Genomic DNA, 22267 nt, shown 5'->3' with positions numbered 1-22267 from the left:
GAGTTATAATTGAAAAGGAATTTGGAGTATGATATCCAAAACTGTTCTGTTTTTAAGGTTCGATGGTCGGAGGAGGTGGTGTTGGAAGATGGTGGGAGGACTGGCAATGCCGACATTGCCAATATCATAATTTTAGCTGGCGAAAAATTTGTAGAATATGCAATCGATCCGTGACGCATCCAGCAGCGTTGGGGGCGGGGGGTGCTTTCAAAAGAAATCGAAAGAAAGATAAGGGAAATTGGCAATGTCTTCCCTGCCGGTACCTCAATTTCAAGTGGCGAGAAGATTGTCGTTGGTGTCGTTGAAGTAGAACCCCTTCCAAATGGGTTCCTCGCTCTTTATCCCGGCCCCTAGCCAGCCCGGTTTTGACCTAGATGGATGATGATCCATGGACTGACACAGGCACTATCTGTCACAAGATTGGAGGATCCCCGATATTGTGCATCTCGGGTAAGGAAGTGGATGCCCGGATGGAATCCCTAAAGTCCTGTTTGATTGGGAAAAGGAAGAACCCTAACGGAGCTTTAGAAGACCTTCGGTTTTGGGCAAAAAGCTCTTGGAACATCCCATCGCTACAATGCCCATGTATTCTGTCGGAAGACGAGCTCCTTTTTATGTTTGACTCTGAAATGCAGGCTCTCAAGGTTCTTTCTAATAGTCCTGAATCCTTGGCACCCTATTTGAGTTCGCTTACTCTGTGGAAATGGGAATTCGTTCAAGGGGAGGAACCTATGTGGGTCAACCTTTATGGCATCCATTTACATGCTTGGGCAATATCAACGGTGGAGGCTATAGGTGGTTTGCTTGGTAGAGTCTTAGAAACAGAATTGGAAGGAAATCATCAGCATTGTATGAGCTTTGTCTCGTTCAAAATTCTTGCTTCTCGACGGATTGTCTCAGGCTCCTTTGCTGTAATTAGAATTTTAAACCATGCATACAGGATTGGTATTGAGATCCCTGAGAAGTCTGGATCACCTACCCCTTTGGCCCGACGGGTGCCTTCCGGCCGTTTGGTTTCGGCCCCGATCGCGGGGCTGGGTCGGGGCCTCGTAGACTTTTCCGCCCCCCTCTGCTTTCAAAATTCAAATTCTAACTAGGGGTGTCAATGGACCCAGACGGTCCGATGGACTGTCCGAATTCGAACCTTAATAAACGGGATCTAGGCACATGAGAAAGATCCATGGACATATTATAGATCCTTTTCGTAAGATCAGAAAAATTTCAGATCGTGATCAAGACATGGCAAAAAAAATCCGCTGGATAGTCACGATCCGAAATCCTTTTACTAAAATACCCTCAAAATCTTTCTTATATTAATAGTTAAAGGAGGGGTATTTTCATAAAAATGAACTAAATATTACTTAGCTTACAACTTTCCACTTCCCCCCTTTTACAGGCATCTTTTTCTATTCCTATCCTCAATCGGTGTTTCTTCTTGTGAACTTGCCACTCACCTTCAACAAGGATTAGTTACAGAAGTTATATCGTCATGCACCCTCGAACAGTGGGAGTTCTTTTCAACAATAAATCCTATTCTTCATCAAAATCATGGGTTATTATTAGATATAGTGACTAATTCTTTTCTGAATTGATGAAGTTTTGGAGTTCATTTCAAACAAAGAAGGCTGCGATTTTTTGTTGTTTTGTAAGTAGGACTTACTAGGACACTCCGATGGACGGTCCAATTTGAAATGGATCGTGACCGGGACACAAGAAGTAGGATCCGAAGAACACTTCGAATCTGATCCGATCGATAAGGGATTTGAATGGATCGTGACTAAGACATAGGTGGATCCGATCTGAAGTGGATCCATTGACACCTCTAATTCTAACCCTCTAGTTCGCGTGGGCCAGCTTGGGCCTTGACTTTTGGGCTTCTAGGGTTGGCTTCTAGATTTTTTTAGGGTATCTGGCTTTGATCTTTAGCTTTTGAGGGTAGCTTCGTCTGCTTCCTTGTTTAGCGTGTTCTTTCCTCTTTTTTCGGGTTCCCGAGGAGGGGTTCTTTGGTCCTTTCACTTATTTTATTTTTCTAGACCCTTTTTGTGTTTAGCTTTGCGGTCGCTTCTAGGTTTTTACCTCTGTTCTGCTTCTTCACGACCCTCTGAAGAATTTTCTTTTGCTGCTTGCTTCTCGAGGCGTTTCTCGGTTTTGTAAAGTCTGGGTTCTGGTCTCTTAGATTCTATTTTGAGAATGGAAAATCAAGACACTTCTCCTAGTCTTTCTATCTCCTACGAAGGCAGAAGACTGTGTTTGTCTACAGAGGTGAGGATTCTGGAAGACATATTAAGGAGGATGGAAGAGATGGTTTATGATGAAGGAACGGCCGCTATATTGGACCCTTGGCCCAAAGAGGTAGTTGATGATTTACTTCGAAAGCAATGGGATCTCTTCAGACAAGAGGCTCAGGAATGCCCATTCATCCTGACCCGTCTCACTGGGTCAAGGGAGATTAGGGAAACCCAATCGCCTCTCTTTGCACATCTGTTCTTTAAATTCTTTGTGGCAGAAGAAAAACATATGAGGAGGCTTAATTGGGAAGCCAACAAAATCGTTGGTATCCGACAGGTGAAAGAAAGAATTGCGGATAGAAAAATCCCTAGTCGTCTGGAGCAAGTTCCAGAGGAGTGTCTTGTAGAAATGCCGGATTTCATGATTCAGCATATCTTGGACAATCTTGAGAAGTGTGCGGTTTAGGGCTTCTAGGGAGGAATTATAGTTCAAGCTGTCTAGAGTTTTTGGGCATCCTCAGAAGGACAGTTGAAAGTTTTTGAAATGCAAACAGGTAGTTCAAAGAAAGCATATTAGAGAAGAAGGAATGGGGATTTTTACGTTTGTCTGTTTTCTTTGTATGGTTTACTTTGAACAGGTATTGGGTATGCCCATGCCAAAATATGTTAATCTCTTGTATTGCAGGCTGGGACTTCTGGTTCCGAATGCAGTTTGAGAATTAATGAAATACGTCATCTTTCAAAAAAAAAATGCTAAGTTAGAGTTATGGAGAACTACTTTGGAATCCAAAGGTTTTAGACTGAGCAGGACTAAGACAGAGTATACGGAGTGCAACTTTAGTGATGTAAGGAGGTGGGACGAGGATGTAGTAAATATGACTGGACAGGAGGAACCTAAGAGGGATATCTTTCGCTATCTTGGTTCAATCCTGCATAAGGAAGGAGAGATTGAAGAGGATGTTAACCACAGAATAAGAGCAGGTTGGTTGAAGTGGAAGCATGCTTCAGGAGTTCTGTGTGATCGTAATACCTACCAAGTTGGAGGGAAAGTTCTATAAGACAGTTGTGAGGCCGGTCATGCTGTACGACTCAGAATGTTGGGCCACCAAGAAGCAGCATGTGCATAAGATGAGTGTAGCGGAGATGCGAATGCTTAGATGGATGTGCGACCACACAAGGTTAGATCGAATTAAAAATGAAGACATCATTAAAAAGGTGGGGGTAGCACCAATTGAGGAGAAGATGAGAGAGCACCGCTTAAGATTGTTTGGGCATATCCAACGTAGGCCTTTGGATGCTCTAGTGAGAAGTAGTGACTTATGCTAAGTTGATAGAGTAAAAAGAGGTAGGAGCCGACCGAAAACAACTTGGGTAGAAATAGTGAGGAAAGACTTGAGATCTAGGAACATAACAGAGAACATGACATTGGATAGTATAGGATAGAAGAAAAGGATCCATGTAGACGAACCCAAATAGTGTCAGGATTAGACTTAGTCAATTTGAGCCAGGTAGATCCTTTCACCTTCTTCATGAAAATTTTCTAAAGGATTCATTAGCCGACCCCAACTAGTTTGGGACAAAGGCTTAGTTGAGTTCTTATCAGGCACTGGTCAACGCACTAGTCAACACAGGCATTTCAGTTGATAGTGATTTTCCTTTGAGTAAATGTTGGATCTTTTAATAAAAAGTGTTTTTTTAATATTTGGTTCATATAATTTTTTCTTATATTTTTTAGTAATTTTTAATTTTTAAATTTTTTTTAAATATTTAACTATTAAAAAAACTCTCTGACCCTTCCTACTTCCCGCTTCCCACTTTCCAGAGCCTTCGCTTTCCGCTTCCCGCTTCGCTTCCCACTTTTGCTTCCAGCTCGGGCAACCTTGGTCCAGACAAACTGGCAAGTGCCTACTTGTTGATACACAATGCACGTAAAATCCCGAGTGTTACATGTTTTTGTAACATAACATATATTTTATATGCTGACAGGAGGATACCAATATCAATAGCTTAATAAGAAAAAACAGACCTTTTACTTTCAAATTACTAATTATGAATTTTTTAGTTTTAAACACATACCTTGTACCATATCAGACTCTGATTGATCGGCAGTTGATTCCCCGAGGTCCATAGAGAGCTATTTGCAAGACTCGGTTTGTCAAGTCCAAGATACTCACCTTCGAGACCTACCTGAAAAGGTGAAACTCCTATAAGGGGGTAATATCCTGCCAAGGGCAATAGAATGAAAAAGAAGAAAAGTTCCAGTTGGGGACAAAGGAAAATTAGTAAAAGCTTATGGTGAGTTCGCAGAAACTAATCTTAAGAGTAAGGTTTCACATTTTTAGTGAGATTACACATTTCTTTCAATTGCAGAAGGCACTCAACTTTGTCAATAAACTGAACTCTGACAACCAAAAGGAATACGTTAAATGCTTTCTTTGAGACCAGCGGAAGTAGAATCCCATTTCCAAGAGATTGGTCGTATCTTTTATATAATTTTTCAAGTTTCAACTTACCAACCTCTAATATTGGCCATATATTTTATATAATTTTTTGAGTTTCAACTAACGAACCTCCATATTCAGGGGCATTAGTGACAAAGAATGAACTTTTCAGTTGGTGAAAAAATTAATAATTTACTATGATAAGTTCAGAGAAACTAGGCATAAGAGTTAAGTTTACCCACGTTTAACGAGATACGCACTCCTGTCAACTTCACTTGATTGATCAGGTTCATCTACTGATTGGGCTCTAGCAACCAAAAGCACATTATACATTAAATGCTTCTGAGTAACAGTGAAAGTAGAATCCAATTCCAAGAGATTGATCAGATTTTTGACATATTGCTTCTCCACCTTCCAGTCTTCATATCTTCAAGATCACTGTATCTTCTAATATATAGTTTATCTATAAGAGTAGAGACTAGAATACATGTAAAATTATAATTATATATATATATATATATATATATATATATATATTATTCTATACAATTTCATATTGTTATGATCTTTCACATTTGACTAGACATATATTTAATATATGTTAGGTTCCATTTTTTTACCCAGGTAACGAATATCAGTTTCTTTTCTTTTGAATGGTAAATGAATATCAGTTTCTTGTTTTAGTTTCTTTAGAATAGTTCTATTCTTTTCTACTTGTTTTCTGAATTTTCTGACTTTAATATTCATTAGTATGGGTGTGAGTTATGTGTGTGTAGAACATGCTTGCTAGTCTCCATGGGTACATTAACAAATTTGAAAGTCTGCAAATCATATTCCTGCATCCACTCATTGATGTACTGCGGTAAAAAGAGCCACGAACGGTTTAATTAAGTTCGTCGTTCATGAGGAGTCGCTATTTCTTGAGGATGAAATTTTAACGTCAAGTAAATTACAGGGTTGTATTTTAAATAAATTTGTTGAATAAAATCATATGAATGCTTTAAGCATGCAATCAATCACGTTAAACTAATTTTTGCTTAGTGCCAATCAAGGGTTGTGTCTGGGCAAAGTAAAATGTGTTCACAAATATCTAAATTTGAGTTTTACAGACAATAAGGATAAACTAAAACCTGATAGGTCCATTCTCTGGAAGAGAAATCTCCGCTGGCTTTCAGCAAGTCACTAACAGAAACGGAAAAGAGTCCTGCACCGGTAACATCGAACCATGGCCCATAGTTCTTGCAATGAAAACATAAACACATAAGAAAATCCATTGTTATAGACATTTAAAAAAAAAAAAAAAAACTATTAAATTATAGAAGTGGAATTAGAGTAAATAAAAGATGTTTCCAAAATTATCGCTGAAAAATGAATATGGTAAAATGCTTTTGGTTAACTTCACCACTCTTGGAATAACTTAACACAGACAAAATGAACTAAATATGATAACTGTGGGAATGTTTGAAACAGAAAAGTACTAAGGAACGAAAAGGGGCAGGAATGGCTCCCGAAGATAATAAGTGCTCCCTTGTGTTAATCCAACAGACATAAGATGAACTCCAACAGTCCAACCAACACCCTATCCTCATCTCTTACTCTGTCATCTACAATCAGAAACTGATTGAAGCAAAACTCTACTTGTTTCTGGTTGGTTATAATTGTAGAATGCAAAAGTCATACACAGTTAAATATAAAAGCACTCACTGACCACCAAAATTCTCATAAGCATCACTAGCCTAATTTTCAAAAGGACTCATGTTAGAAATGGAGGAGGATAAGGTAGACAGGAAGAAGAAGAAGAATGGAGAGATGGAGAGTCGAGCTCTCTCATGTATATGATGTATATATAGGCCCTAAGTAGCGCAGCATGATACAATGACTATAATACCCCTCACAATACAAGTAATGACTAAACTACCCTTACACACTCTTCAACAACTCATATATCATTATATCCTTACATAATTTCAGAAGATGCATTAACTACTTATGAATATCGTAGTAACAAAATTATTTGAGGGGACGATCTAAAATTTTTTTGGTGGCTAAGCTGGAATTTAGTTCAAGAATTCAACTTGTTGTGAATTTAATTGGCTGTCAAAGGTTATTACAATTCCCAAAAAGCTCTCAAAAGCCAATTAAAAAAGAAAAGACAAGGTGAATCAGTGCAATTATCAAAACATGGTAGTTCCAGTATCAGTAGCCTTTATTAATTGGCCACAATTAAGAAACCATTCTAATCCTCCACAAAACTGTTTCTTCCATGTATCTTGTATCCCAGTTTTGGGAAGATACAGAGAACAGGTTCTTCCTCCATTGTACTAGCAGCATATCATACTGATTTTTCTATGTTGTCTTCCATAATCATCTTAACAACTACAAACAAGCTTCATAACAAGGCATATAGGCTAGCGCCATAAACGTAAGGGCATTTAGGGGATACTATAGTAATAAGGGCATTTAGGGGCGCCGCTTATAGCACTTTAAAGAAGACCTCATTAGTCCTTGTTACATTAGTATGCCTCAAAACTTCGCACATGCGCACGCGCACACACACATGAAAAAATACATAAATATGTGTATGTATGTATACATGTGTGTGTGTGAGTGTCCGTGTGTATATATATACAATTATATAAATGTTGGATATGTCCAAGAAGCAGCATGTGCATAAGATGTGTAGCGGAGATGCAAATGCTTAGATGGATGTGCGGCCACACAAGATTAGATAGAATTAAAAATGAAGACATCCGCAAAAAGGTGGGGGTGGCACTCATTCAGGAAAAGATGAGAGAGCACCTCTTAAGATGGTTTGGACACAACCCAATCAAAGGTGGAGGGGGAAATGGACAGACACTGTTTCTAACCATTTTTTCCCTCCACAAATGGCAGGGTTAGGATGATCCTAAAGGGCTCATTTTTGGTACACACCTTATCCATGGAAGGGCCTTCCAAATGAATGCTTTGGATCACGCCAATATATATATATATATATATATATATATATATATATATATATATATATATATATATATATATATCAACTCGACTCAACAAAGCCTTTGTCCCAAACTAGTTGGGGTCGGCTACATAAATCCTTTAGAAAAAATTCATGAAGAAGGTAAAAGGAATCTACCCGGCTCTAATCCTGGTTCTAGATTTTATATTATATCAGAAGAGAAAGTCAGATTTTTTCCTTTTTCTCCAAAATTCTATCAGATTTACACATAGCCATTAGATTACAACCTTTTTACCATTTACCCCTTAACTGCTATACTATATCTATATCTAGACAAGGGCAAAATCATGAACTCTCTCTCTCTCTCTCTCTCTCTCTCTCTCTCTCTCTCTCTCCAACCAACACCCCACCACTTTTCCTTCACCTCACTGCAAGCCCAATTTCTCCTTTCATAAACCATGTTTTTACGGAGAGATCTCTTTAAGAGAAGCTTCAAAAGTATTACTATTTTGGAAGCTCCTTTGCTAGCCTTTTTCTTTAGTTTTGACACCGGAACTTCCTCCTTCCGACTACGAACAGAAACCCTATAAGGGATGTTCTGGGGATGAGATTCTGCAGAAGCCAGAAAAGGGGGGAAACCCTAAATTTCCAGCAAACCTTTTCTCCAATAAACCATTTCTTTTGGAGAGAAGCTTCGGATCAAACGAAAGGTTTGGGCAGCTCCTTCGCTGTCCTTTTTATTCGATTTCATCTCCGGAACTTCCTCCTTGTTGCTTCAGAGTCCAGCCTTTTTTCTTAATTTTTCAGGCTCATGCTGCATTTTCGACTTCCATCTTTTTACAAAAGTGTCTGCTTTTTTTTTTTTTTTTGAACAGTTTTCACGCGCACTTTTCACGCATCTTTGTGTGTGTGTGTGTGTGTGTGTTACCTGGCACCCAGAAGCATCGCTTTAGAATTAATAGGACAAAGAAAATATCACTACAATTAATAAGATAATAATGAGAAAAGAACAAGACAGTTCAAGAAAAGCAGGTAAGTTAGACACACTGTATTATTGGTTGAATGAAACCAAAAAGTGCTTGTGGCTGACATTTCTAACTGGGATGGCCAACTTGTTAGCCAACAGCAATCCAACATGAGTTGTACCTGAACAGTCAAGTTAATACTGGAAATAAAATTAAAATTACCTGTAGGCCAATCATCATACTCAAAATATCCACTGTATTATTTCCTGGCTTAAGCGTTATTGCCTTGCGAAATATAAAGCTGGCATCGTCATGATTACCGTATCCAAATCCTGCAAGAATTTAGCGTGTGTGAAAAGAGTGAACTCCAACAACCAGGAAAGTCTATAATTGATTAACAGGTTCTACATATGAATTTGAACCTCAATTACTATATTTCTTTCAAAAGGAGAATAACTATCATTAAATCGACATTAACAAATTTGGCATAATATTTCATGTCACTCCTTAAAACCCAAGGAGTGGTTGGATAGATTGGAAATGTTACAAAGAGATTATTTGTGGTGTGGAAGGTGTTAAGATTTCATATCATATCAGTAAGATATGACCGTTTATCATCTTAATTGGTGGTAGATTAGGGAAGTTGGTTTAGATTAGGATGTGGTAGATTAGGGAAGTTGGTTTAGATTAGGATGTGGTAGATTAGGGAAGTTGGTTTAGATTAGGATATGGTAGATTAGGGAAGTTGGTTTAGATTAGGATGATCTTCTTATCTTTATCTCTCATGTTTATCTCCAAGTGCTTATTTAAGCACTAGTTATTGTTAATTGTAATCAACATAGATTAATAGAAAATCTCTATTTTACATGGTATCAGAGCGGGTCGATCGGACCTCGCAGTGCTGATCACAACGCACGCATGTTGTTCTCCAGCGGACAGCCAATATAATCAGCCGTCCGCCCAACCAATGATGGTAACCCTTTATCTGATATGCATTTATTCCATTGCAAAGTATCATTCATAGTGTAGCTCGATTTGCCTTTTCATCTAAGATCAACCAATATCAACAGCTTTTGCTTCTGCCTTGTGGAGCGGAGTGGCACCTCCTTCGACGATCTTGATTGACATGCATATCATCTTTTATCTCTTCATTCATGGATGAGTTCTTTGTCTGGATGAGTTCTTTCTCTTGCAAAGCTATCAGGCATGATGGAAAGACTGATGCAATGATGGAAGGGTGCCACCTTAACTAGGCATGGCATGCCATGGCATGGGAATGTGTGGAGACTGTTGAAAGACTAAAACTGGGTTAGACATTAGCATTTCCCCTTCCTCTGTATCCCCATAATACATTCCTCGTTATTTTATGCCTAACACTTTTCTTTACTTTTGCCAGTGCAAACCAAGGAGATATTCTTAAACCCTTCTTTGTCCTTTCTAGTTGCCATTGATTATTGATACTTACACCTCTATATTTTGCACACTATCTAATATCTCAAGGTTTCGTTAGTTCTTTGATGTTTGCCACTAATTGTTTTCCTTAAGCCGCTAGTTGTCGTTCTTCTTTTTCTTCCATTTTTTTTCCAAACTATTTCAGTTGAGGTGCTTCAACCCGTTGAGGTATATGCCTTGGACCCTTGGGGTGCGTGCCTGAAATAGTAGCTACTCTACTCAGTTGAGGTGCTTCAGTCCATTGAGGTGTATGCCTTGGACCCTTGCAGTGCGGGCCTGAGAGAGTTTTCTTGCCCATTGGGCTCATTCTCGCCAATTTTGGCATTGGTCTATGGTGACCCGTTTCATATAGGCTCGCCCATCAAGGCCTTGAGTCTATCTTCGTCGCTCGTCTTGCAAGCGACTTCATTTCGACAACCGGAATCTATGGACATCGGCAAGAAGCATCAGTCGGCGTTAATAGACCTTCATCAACTTGGTGTGCATTACACTAGAAGACTCAACAATATTCCACTTGAGTGTGTTGGGGGCATTTTATTGTCATTGTTTGGGGACTTTTATTGTAGGCAAACGTATATAGATTTTCAATCAATATACGTTTGAGGGGGCGTGTTAAGATTTCATATCATATCAGTAAGATATGACTGTTTATCATCTTAATTGGTGGTAGATTAGGGAAGTTGGTTTAGATTAGGATGTGGTAGATTAGGGAAGTTGGTTTAGATTAGGAGGATCTTCTTATCTTTATCTCTCATGTTTATCTCCAAGTGCTTATTTAAGCACTAGTTATTGTTAATTGTAATCAACATAGATTAATAGAAAATCTCTATTTTAAATGTTAACTTACCAACTTCTCCAAAAGCTTAAGCTGTTGGAGAAAGGCGTTATTTATCTTTTATACTTTAACACTCCCCCGCACGTGTAGCCCACTTGGCAAACACATGGCACATGTGGTCCCACTTTCGACCGACCATTGCATGTGGATTTTTGCTATCCGGGAGGTTTGAACTCGAGAACTTTGGCTCTGATACCATGTTAACTTACCAACTTCTCCAAAAGCTTAAGCTGTTGAAGAAAGGCATTATTTATCTTTTCTTTGTGGTGTGGAAGGGATGAAGACAAAGAGACCCAGCATATCTCCTCCAATTCAAGAAAGTACATAATCAAATACAAAAGGTGATCTTGGGATAGAGAATTTGGAATATTTGATATTCACAGCTAAAGAAAGAACATTTATCTACTCGGGGATTTCCCTTTTAGAACAAGAGGATGGAGCTTTCTTTTCCATTGCTTACCAGTAGAAAATCATGACGTACTGAAAATTTATCTCTATACTAAAGGGAAGCAGCACTTCTTTCTAAGATTGTGAGTCATTAATTTTCTTGTATATATAAGGAGGTAAATAGTCACCCCTGTCTTAGGGGATTCCTCTGTAATGCTTAGTTTCATATGCTAAACACTTCACTTTCTCAAAGAAAAAAAAAGGTGTAAAAGAAAGTTCCCAAGTGGCTCTATAAATAAGGGAATGAAAAGATGACCCATGACTTTGTTTTAGAAGTAGTAATTTTGCCTTGAGTTGTTGGGGTGACTTTGTTTTAGTAGTAGTAGTTTTGCCTTGAGCTATTGGGCAGTTATTGCCAACACAAACATTATGGCTGTTGAGAGAAGAGAAAGAGAGAAGAATGAGGAAAGAGTGAGAGGAGAGAATGAGTTGAGATAGCTCCCCCTCACTTGTGTATTTATATAAAGGTGAAAAAGAGTACGATGACAAAAGTGCCCTTAGGCACATATACACTACATACACATACTTCTAACATTTCCCCTCAAGCTGGAATGTATATGTCATGCATTCCTAGCTTGTTACAAATATCACTCGGTTTAGCTCTACTCAAAGGCTTGGTAAGAGCATCAGCTAGCTGATCTGCAGATCGAGTAAAAGTAGTGTATATCTCTCCCTATTGGATTCTATGCCGTATGAAATGGCAGTCCACCTCTATGTGTTCAGTACGCTCATGAAAGACTTGGATTGGTAACAATATGAATCGCAGCTTTGTTGTCGCAATACAACTAAGTTGGTGACGATGATGGGAATCCAATCTCAGCTAGAAGAGAGCGCAGCCAGATAAGCTCACTACCAATGTGTGACATAGCTTGGTATTCGACTTCGACACTTGACTGTGATACAAAATTTTGCTTCTTACTGCTCCAGGATACTAAATTACCTCCAACAAAGGTACAATCCTCAGCCGTGGATCATCTATCAGTCGGTGACCCTACTCGATCAGCATCACAAAACCCATCTATCCTCATATGGCCATGTCTCTTGAAAAGCAGTCCTTTCCCTAGAGTGCCTTCAAAATATCGAAGAATCTGAATGACAGCTGCTAAGTGAGGGGAACGAGGAGCACTCATGAACTAGCTAACAACCCTCATTGCATATGAAATATCTAGGCAAGTGACTGTGAGGTATATAAGCTTCCCACCTAGCTGTTGGTACCTGCCAGGGACCTCCAAGAACAAGTTTGTATTTGGGTCTATGGGGCAATCCCCAAGAAATATCGAAGATACCCAAGGTCTTTTGTGGAGAATTCTTTTTGAAGAAAGGCTTTCAACTTATGTATGCCAACTGTGTCACTCCCTGTAATAATAATGACATCAACGTATACTATCAGAAGAACACACCCAGCAGCAGCAGACTAATGGCTAAAGAAGGAATGATCAATCGCACATTGTTTCATGCCAAACCGCATGACAGCATAACTGAATCTCCTAAACCATGCTCGTGGAGATTGTTTTAGGCCATAGAGAGATTTCTGCAAGCGACACATTGAGAAGGACCTCTCCCCTGAGCAACATACCCAGGAGGTTGCCCCATGTACACCTTCTCAGTGAGGTCACTGTGAAGAAAGGCGTTCTTCACATCGAGCTGATATAGGGGCCACCCATGGTTGACCGCCAAGGAAATCAACACACGAACTCAGGGAATTTTCGCGACATAAGAGAAGGCCTCAATCTAGTCGACCCTAAATGTCTGCGTATACCCCTTCGCAACTAAGCGCGCCTTTAGGGGCTCAACCGTGCCATCTAGAAAGTACTTGACGAAGAAAACCCAGTGACACCCCACTGGATGAGTGTCGAAAGGAAGAGAGACCAAATCCCAAGTCTGATTGGTCTGAAGGACACCTATCTCAAGGTTCGCAGTAACGCGCGAGCCAGGATGAGCAAGGCCTCGTCGACGGACTATGACAAGGAAACAGAAGACAAGGAGGAGACAAAGCTATGAAAGACAGGAGTAAGATGGTCATAAGACACAAAATGAGAAATATGATGGGCAGTAGAACGAGAACAGGTACAGGAAGCAATAGGGGAGTCGACGGGAACATCATAAGAGGGAAGGGGAGGGGCCTAAGATGAAGGACCCAGTACCCCCGGCTGAAAAGACGCGGCCTCAGGCGTAGGAGCAGGAGGAACATCCGGTCGCCGACGTCGCTGATAGACATCCAGAGGAGCAGGAGAAGGATCTGAAGTCGTCGTCCATGGAGAGGATATGGGCTCAACAGAGTCAGGGAGGACAGGAAGAGAAATAGGAAGCTGATGAGCGGAAATAATGGGACTCCTCTCAGCAAGAGCAATAAAGGAGGTAGACTCGTATAAAGTGATGTCTGCGGAAACAAGGAGCCGGCGAAGTCGGTGACTATAACACCGATAATCATTCTGTGTACGTGAGTAGCCCAGAAAGACACAGCGCTCCGCCCAAGGATCCAATTTATCCAGATATGGGGTAAGGGTGTGAACAAAGCAAACACAACCAAAGACCCGTGGGGTAAGAGGAAAGGGATCACGGTGAGGATTTAAGATCGAAAAATGAGATTTACCATAAAGGACGGAGGAGGGAAACCGATTAGCCAAGAATTTGGCGGTAAGGATGGCACCGCTCAAATAGGCTTGAGGAACCCGCATTTGGAAGAAAAAAGTGGGGCTATATCAAGCAAGGACCGGAGTTTCCGCTTGGCTACACCAAGGTGTATGCACAAGAGGAATGATGGATAACGCCGACATAGCCCGGGAAGGACCCCAGACATCAGAATGTACTAACTCAAATGGACTCGAGACGCGGCAAACTACCCTAGACGGGAAGGAAGTACGATGGTGCTTCCCAAGCTCACAGGCCTCGCACTGAAAGAACTGAATATGACCAGAAAGAATAGAGGATTGCTGAAGTCTCTGATGGGAGGAATGGCCGAGGAGGCAATGCCATTGATAGGTATCAACAGAACTAGCAAGACGGCACGAGGAGGGTCACAGTCAAGGTAATATAGACCATTGACCACACGGCCTCAAGCAATTGTCTTTCCAGTCGAAAGAACCTGAAAGACACAATGGGAGGGGAAGAAGGAGACAGAACAGTTATGACTCTGGGTAATTTGGTTCACAGACAGTACATTAAAAGGAAACTTAGGAACACAAAGTACCGAGGACAAGGTAAAACCAGAGTGAGGGGAAACAGTGCCAATACCAGAGATGGGTGCAGTGGTCCTATCGGCCAAGGTTACAGTAGAAGCGAGCTGAAGAGGCTTAAACGAGTGAAGGGAAGCGGGGTCACCGTCATATGGTTGGAAGCCCCAGAATCAATAATCCAAGAGCCAGAGGTAGTAAGAAGCGAAACAAGAGAGCTATTGGGCTCTGCAAAAGGGGCAATAGGGCCTAGCGCTGCGCATTGAGACGCAGAAACTCATCATAGTCAGCCCTGGAGACAAGGACTGGTCCAATGGAGGAAGAAGCAATCACCAACATACACGCCAAGAATAGAAAGATCAACCGAAGGGAGGACCCCGGTGAGGAATAGAATGGACCCGTCAAGGGGAACGGAAGTCATCGGTGGGAAAGGAGCAGCCACAGGAGAGGGATAACAAGAGAAGGTATCCGAGGGTGGAGGAGGCGATCCGATGGTACGAGTCGAACTAATAGGAGGGGCCATGACGATAGAGAAAAAAAGGAGAAAGACACCCGCACCACGACAACGGGAGAGAAGAAACAATAGCGAGAGGAAGACTCACAAGACAAGCCCGGGCATGATACCGCGGTCCCAATGAAGAGATATAGTAGAACGAGACATAGGACAACAAGCCAGGAAGAGTAGAGGCTAGTACACAAATCGAAGGAACAACACCTCACTCTGACATTTTAGCAAACATGTAGCGTGCACCTTTAATAGCAAGATAGAGGGCAAGAAAAACCAAGGAAAAGAGAAGGAAACAAAGAGAAGAAAAGGGAATCTGAAGAGGCCATAAGGCATACCGCGGCTCCTGAGAAGAGAGTTAAGGGAGGTAGACATGAGACAAAGAGGGAAGATTTGACGAAAGGCGAATTCGCAAGTACTGGAGCCGCGGAAAAGGAGATGAAGAGGATGGAGAGAAATTAGCACATGCTGTGTGTGTGTGTGTGTGTGTGTGTGTGAGAGAGAGAGAGAGAGAGAGAGAGAGAGAGAGAGAGAGAGAGAATATTAGGATTCCAACAGATGAGCCAAGCCATAGAAGGAAAAAATGGTTAGATATGGAGGGTAAAAGAGAGGGTAGGTAGGTAAGGAGAGTACGGTGGAGGAGAAGGGTCGTAGGGGGTCAGTCAAGGGGAAGAAGGGTCGAGGAGGTGCTGATGGAGGAGGACAGAGGAGGGGCTTGGGAGGAGGGGAGAGGGGGTGGGAGAGGGTCGGATGGGTCTAAGAGGAGAGGCAAGGGTCTGGTGGGGCTTGGGAGGAGGGGCGAGGGGTTGAGGAGGGCGGATGAGGGGCTGCAATGAGTGAGAGGGAGAGACGACAAGGTGGAGGAGAGATGGAGGAGCGAGGTGGATAGGGTTAGGGTTAGGGTTTTAGGATAGAAGAAGAAGGAGGGTGAATAATGGTGGTCCCTAGGGGATCAAAACCCTAGGGCTCTGATACCATGTTGAGAGAAGAATGAGAGGAAAGAGTGACTTGAGATAGCGCCCCCACTTATGTATTTATATAAAGGTGAAAAAGAGTACAATGACAAAAGTGCCCTTAGACACATATACACTACATACACATACTTCAAACAATGGTTAATGAAGAATGTTTCGTATTAGTGATAGATTGTCTCGCATTAGTGTTAGATTGTCTCTTCTTTTTTTCATGAACAGCTCAGTCACTAAGTTGTAGTGAATCTCTTAATAATAGCCCATTTTATCCTTTAAAAAAGGGGCTAATGAAGAATGGTTATATGGAAGTGGATGCAGACTAGCAAACGAGAACCCACAAAATAATATCCAAAGAAGAAAAGAAGGCTTTGCAGTAGCACATTAAACTATACCATTATTGGCTTGATACATACCTACAAGCCTTTTGTTTACAAAGATAAGAGCTGCGTGTCCCAAACTCTCCACAAGTAGAAATACTTCCTTCTCTTTGTTGGGGGAAAGTTTCTCATTCACATCAATACTGTCAAAGTACCGAAGCACAACCAAAATGAGGTTCTCGAAATTATATTGAAGTATGAGTTAATCATCCACTTTCAAGATTAAAATACCAAAAAATATGAAATTTTGATGAGCTTGGTAGGATCCTTGCATGGAGTTGCTATATATTAATCCATATGTTAACACTGCATGGTAAAGATGATGAATTACCACCAAACCATAGTTGAAAATCTGTGTAGTTATTGAACTTCTAAGTAAAAGAAAATAAGGTTCAATTCTCAGACATACAAGAATAATATGAATTCCCAGACAAGGGAGAGAAGGCAAATATTTGTTCAGAAATCTTTCACTAACACGGTAAAAATATTGATGATCAAACTTTTTTAATTATGAGATGATGCAATTGCTTCAAAAGAAAATGCATTTCTTCAAAAGTTTGATGTGATTATGTTTCCGACTAAAACAACAGACATAAGTTGGAGAAGTTCACCTGCATCAACACTCTTGTACATAAGCTTCTCTGTTTTCTTTGTAGTTTTAAACGTATCATGGGAATTTACTAACTATAAATTCTAGACCATCAGAATTCAGAATCAAACAATTTAAGAAAAATTTTAGAGGCCAATGCTCTTATACCTTACTGTATACCACAAATAATCACTAGTATCCTTTGTGGTATTTATCTGCTCCAACAACACTGATGCGGTAAATGAGTTGTTGCTCCAAATTCCCATCTGTTCTTTATACCAATTCCATGTTGATGTAGCAAATAGGTTCTCCTTCATAATGGTTGTGCTTCCATATGAAAGATCCCCAAGAATTTTTTGTGAAACAACCTTCAATCAGGATAGAAAATGCAAGTAAAAGGATTAGATACAAAAATTCAGAGCATAAAAGATCTATTAAAATTGACAGCACTACCATGTCATTGACATAGAATTTTTATTGCATACGGGAGAATCAGGAATTGAAGAAACAATGCTAGAGAGATAAAATGATGACAGATTTGACCAGAACATGGTCAAAGATGGGGAAAACCCAAAAGAGAAAATAACTATTCATTGACCTCCTGAAAGTACATCAAAATTTCATATATAGGCCCAAAACACCTTTAATCACCAATTAAATCCTAACCATTGGTAAGGATTAATTTTAACCCTTAAATTAGCCTAAGGTCTACTCTCTATTTAGAGCAGCCCAAAATAAAAAAAACTAAAACATTATATATGTTGTTATCCTAAAAATGCTATTCATGTGTGAGTAATACTAGGGAAACCGAGAATAGGACCTAAAAGGGGACCTAGCAAATTGAATCATGCCACAACATCACAAGTGACGTGAGCCACCCCTTAATTTTAGGCAAATCATCAAAAAGTAAATTTTTATTGAACAGATGGCGTATTCTCATTGCAGGTCCTCTGCTAGGTCCTAATCTCGGTCTCCATATCATTTTCCTTCAGTTTTCATTTTATAAGGCCCACCAAAATATACTTAAGCTTTGCCTAAAAATTAAATAAAATTCATTAAAATCCCCATTAAACATAATGAACCAGACTGCCAATTTTTGTGAGGAACGGATCTCTAGAGGGCCCACTATTAACTTTAGCATGATGTTTTGGTAGCCTTCAAGCTTACTTTGGCCGCCTTCAAGCTTACTTTTGATTCTCTTTTGCAGCGTGCAAGTGTTCTTGCATTGGACCATCAATTGACAAACCTGAGCCACCACATAATTGGTGTCTGGCCTAGTAGAAGTCAAGTACTAGAGTGCTCCCACCATACTTTTTGTGCATTTGAGGGCCACTCACCTATCCCATTTAGAAGATTTGTGCCGCCTTTCACCTTTTAAATTGTGCACCGTCGTTAACAATGATAATAATGTCATGAGCATACCCTAGTATGAGAATGGTAACTGACTTAGTATGTTTGAATAATGGTGAAGTGTCACATATAATCATGTATCCTTTTGCATAAAAATCATATTCAGCTTGTCAAACCAAGATTTGAGGCTTGCTTAAGCCCATAGATGGGTCTCTTATGCTCTTGGACAGTTTTGAAAAGAACAAATAGGGTTTTCTAAGAAAATATTGAGATGGAGAATATGGAGCAGCAAGTGTTTCTAATGGGATATCGGCGAAGGTTTCCAATGGAGGAAGGTAGATGTTTTGGTAAGATTTCAAATAGATAAAAGATGGTAATAGAAAAGCAAGTTCCCGGAATAGGAAAATGGGTGGACAGCTTGGATTTTGAACAGAATGTAAATGCAAAGAATTAGTATTTAGAATTGGAAAAAAAAGAAATAACAGAGGAAGCTAGGGACTCGAGCTGTAGGAGAATAGCCCTACTGAATTGAATGGATATTTACTTTAGATCTTGATAGCCTAGGCTTTGATACCATGTTAATCCTGCATGAATCTGTAATGGATTGAGGGAAAGAGAGACAGAGGATGAAAGAAAGCTAGCGAAGAACACACCAATTCATGGGGTTTGAATGTATTGAGATAATAATTAAAACCTTAATACAAGTAAAACTAATTACTGAATTTTCATTAATGACATTACAATATACTACCATGTATGCTTACGTGCTATTCTTAACAATTTCGTGCTTAGTTCAGAATGTAATTTTTACGTTTTCTCCCCATTCTCTAGTGTTCCATTTCAGAAAAGTCACAGGCAAAAATATTAATTTTTTTAAAGCAAACTCAAATTAAAATTTAGAAAGCTAAAAAGTCAAAAACACAACACAAACATAAGCATCCATCAATATAAAAGTCTAAATCAACAAACATACATAAGCATCCATCAATATCAAGTTATCCATTTAAAGTTCGACAAGAAGAGAGGTTTAGCTAGGTTTAAGAACCCCCACCCCAGGTTGATAGTTTTTTTTTACCACATAGGCCCTTAAGGACATTTAACTCTTCTATGAAAAATACACCGAAAATATAAATTTTAAAATAATATAATAATAAATAGAACATGATGGAACAACATGAAAATAGCTTGGTACGCTATTAGGATGTCTTGTTTGTGGACCGATCACCCCTGAAACAAGGGTAAGTGCACCTCCAGATCAGAGATCGAGTTGCATTTATGCCTATTGTTTGGGAATAAGCAGGAAAAATAGGATCCTCATTCAAATTTGAAAGGCATAACTACACAGAAGATGAAGAGACCAAAATCTCCAATATTTCTTCTCTACTAACTGCAAACTGGGCAGCTCCTTTTGTTAAGAATTTTGTCCCAGTTTCCACACCGGTATAGAAACATTTTTCTCATTCTGGCTGAAAGGAAAGGAATCTACATCTATATATCATTCTTTTTTCAAGATCCATTTAATTGGATTGTGATATTTTGGTATGAGTGCAAAAAAGTTAGGACATGTATTACTTCAGGGTACATCTGAAGTGAGGTATGCCTTGCTGGGAATATGATAGAGATTAAGTACTTCACTTGATTGCGGGAAATTTCACAAATTGTTCAGGTATGAGAATTCAATCGATTCAGGAAAAATGAAATTAAAGAAGGATCTTAAATATTGTTTGGTTTCTACTATCTTGATACTCATTCACGCAATTAATGGATTAGATGCGACTTCATTTCTTTTGGTTGTTTCAATGACGAGTTATTAGCTACAATATGAAGTGTACATTTAGAATATTTATACAATATATAGTTTTAAATGAAATATAACGCACATCAAAATTATAAGGCAGTAGGGATGTAATAGAAGCATATGATTGGAAATCATACCTTTGCAGTGTTAAAAATGACATTCTTGCAGTCTGGAAGAATGCTCACCGACCAAGCAGGAAGGTTGTATGAATTTCCATTAAATGTAACATTCATATCCATTTTATCATCAACATTAGCAAGAAATGCTGCACAACCCTCAGAGCCTTTGTAGTAAACGTGTGCCTAGCATGCAAAGAAAGAAGATTTTGCATTGATAAAGAAAACAAAGAAGTAGACGCCAGAACAAAGAAGTGACACATCCACAGAACAATGGTTTGGTAGTTGAAATAGTGTACTCGCAGGAAGCATTCCATATACATATTCAAACAATGACTGCATATGATGAACAAAATTATCACAAAATTACGATCTTTGATTTGAAATACTATCATGCAATAAACTGCACATGCTCATACATTGACCTTCCATAGAAATTAGATGCCACATCAACATGGAAGTCAGGTTTCACCTACATGCATCCATGTTCTTTACTCGCACAAAACCAAGGCAGGATATTAGCCTTCATTAGTGGACGTAGAATCACGGATGACAGCGCAATAGTTCCACAGGAAAATAAACCCTGCTGCCCTACCAAATGAGTGTGATCAGATCACCCAAAGATGTCCAGAATCTATTGCCTTTGGACCTATTTGAGTTTGTATGTGATACATGCAAGTACGCATTTCTTATATGTGACAATTGAATTTAGGTGAAATGCAAATTTTAGGATCTATGTTTGCTCACAATTTACTAGGGCCATCAAAAGCACGAAAGGCCAAAAAGATTTTTGCTAATGGAAAGAAAATGTTGTTAGCATTTCATTAGAGTTCTCCTAGGATTACACATGAAAATGGAAAGAAAATGCCAACAAAATGAAGAAATGGTAAATGCAAACTTATAATGCTGAAAAACTAGACCACTGCAACTTGGCACCCAAAACCCTGAACCATGGCAGCAAGACCTATATTTGAACACAGGATAACCAAGACCTACATAAACTCAACTCAACTCAACTAAGCCTTTGTCCCAAACTAGTTGGTGTCGGCTAATGAATCCTTTAGAAAATTTTCATGAAGAAGGTGAAAGGATCTACCCGGCTCAAATTGACTAGGTCTAATCCTGACACTAGTTAGGTTCGTCTACATGGATCATTTTCTTCTATTCTATCATTTCCAAGGTCATGTTCTCTGTTATGTTCCTAGCCCTCAAGTCTTTCCTCACTGTTTCTACCCAAGTTGTTTTCGGTCTGCCCCTACGTCTTTTTACTCCATCAACTTGGCACGAGTCCCTTCTTCTCACTGGAGCATTCAAAGGCCTCCATTGGATATGCCCAAACCATCTTAAGCGGTGCTCTCTCATCTTCTCCTCAATTGGTACCACCCCCACCTTTTTACGAATGTCTTCATTTTTAATTCGATCTAACCTTGTGTGGCCGCACATCCATCTAAGCATTCGCATCTCCACTACACTCATAGTATGGACATGCTGCTTCTTGGTGGCCCAACATTCTGAGCCGTACAGCATGGCTGGCCTCACAACTTTCTTATAAAACTTTCCCTTCAACTTGGTAGGTATTTTACGATCGCACAAAACTCCTGAAGCATGCTTCCACTTCAAGCAACCTACTCTTATTATGTGGTTAACATCCTCAATCTCCCCTTCCTTAATGTAGGATTGAACCAAGATAGTGAAAGATATCCCTCTTAGGTACCTCGTGTCCAATCATATTTATTACATCCTCGCCCCGCCTCCTTACATTACTAAAGTTGCACTCCATATACTCTATCTTAGTCCAGCTAAGTCACCCCGGCACCTCGTCCTAGATACCATCTGTAAGTTCATCCATAACTAGCGTGGGCTTAGAGCTGATCCTTGGTGCAGTCCTATTGTAACTGGAAATTCATTAAATGTGCTATCCGTAGTTCTGACACTAGTTACTGCTCTACCGTACATATCCTTAATTATATCAACATATTTAGTAGGCACTTTTTTCCTTTCAAGGACCCACCACATAATACTCTTAGGAACCCTATCATACGCTTTCTCAAATCAATTAAA

At 39.8% G+C, this 22267-nt stretch overlaps 1 protein-coding gene across 1 annotated transcript in view; it reads right to left on the bottom strand.

The window, feature by feature from the left end:
- Positions 1-22267, bottom strand: part of LOC143893015 (beta-galactosidase 6-like) — a 36225-nt gene that overhangs the window by 6662 nt on the left and 7296 nt on the right. The window contains exons 11-16 of the mRNA XM_077397944.1: positions 20228-20392; positions 17111-17310; positions 16390-16496; positions 8816-8925; positions 5800-5907; positions 4305-4415 (exon numbers count right to left, since the gene is read on the bottom strand). Coding sequence (XP_077254059.1) covers positions 4305-4415; positions 5800-5907; positions 8816-8925; positions 16390-16496; positions 17111-17310; positions 20228-20392 — 801 coding nt within the window. The remainder of the gene's footprint in view (positions 1-4304; positions 4416-5799; positions 5908-8815; positions 8926-16389; positions 16497-17110; positions 17311-20227; positions 20393-22267) is intronic.

This window comes from Tasmannia lanceolata, unplaced genomic scaffold (genome assembly GCF_043159265.1).
Source record: "Tasmannia lanceolata isolate RefF3 unplaced genomic scaffold, GAP_Taslan_0.1 ptg000015l, whole genome shotgun sequence".
Taxonomy (NCBI): Eukaryota; Viridiplantae; Streptophyta; class Magnoliopsida; order Canellales; family Winteraceae; genus Tasmannia; species Tasmannia lanceolata.
Note: the sequence above shows the minus strand (reverse complement) of the source record. Positions and strands in the feature narration are given on the sequence as shown.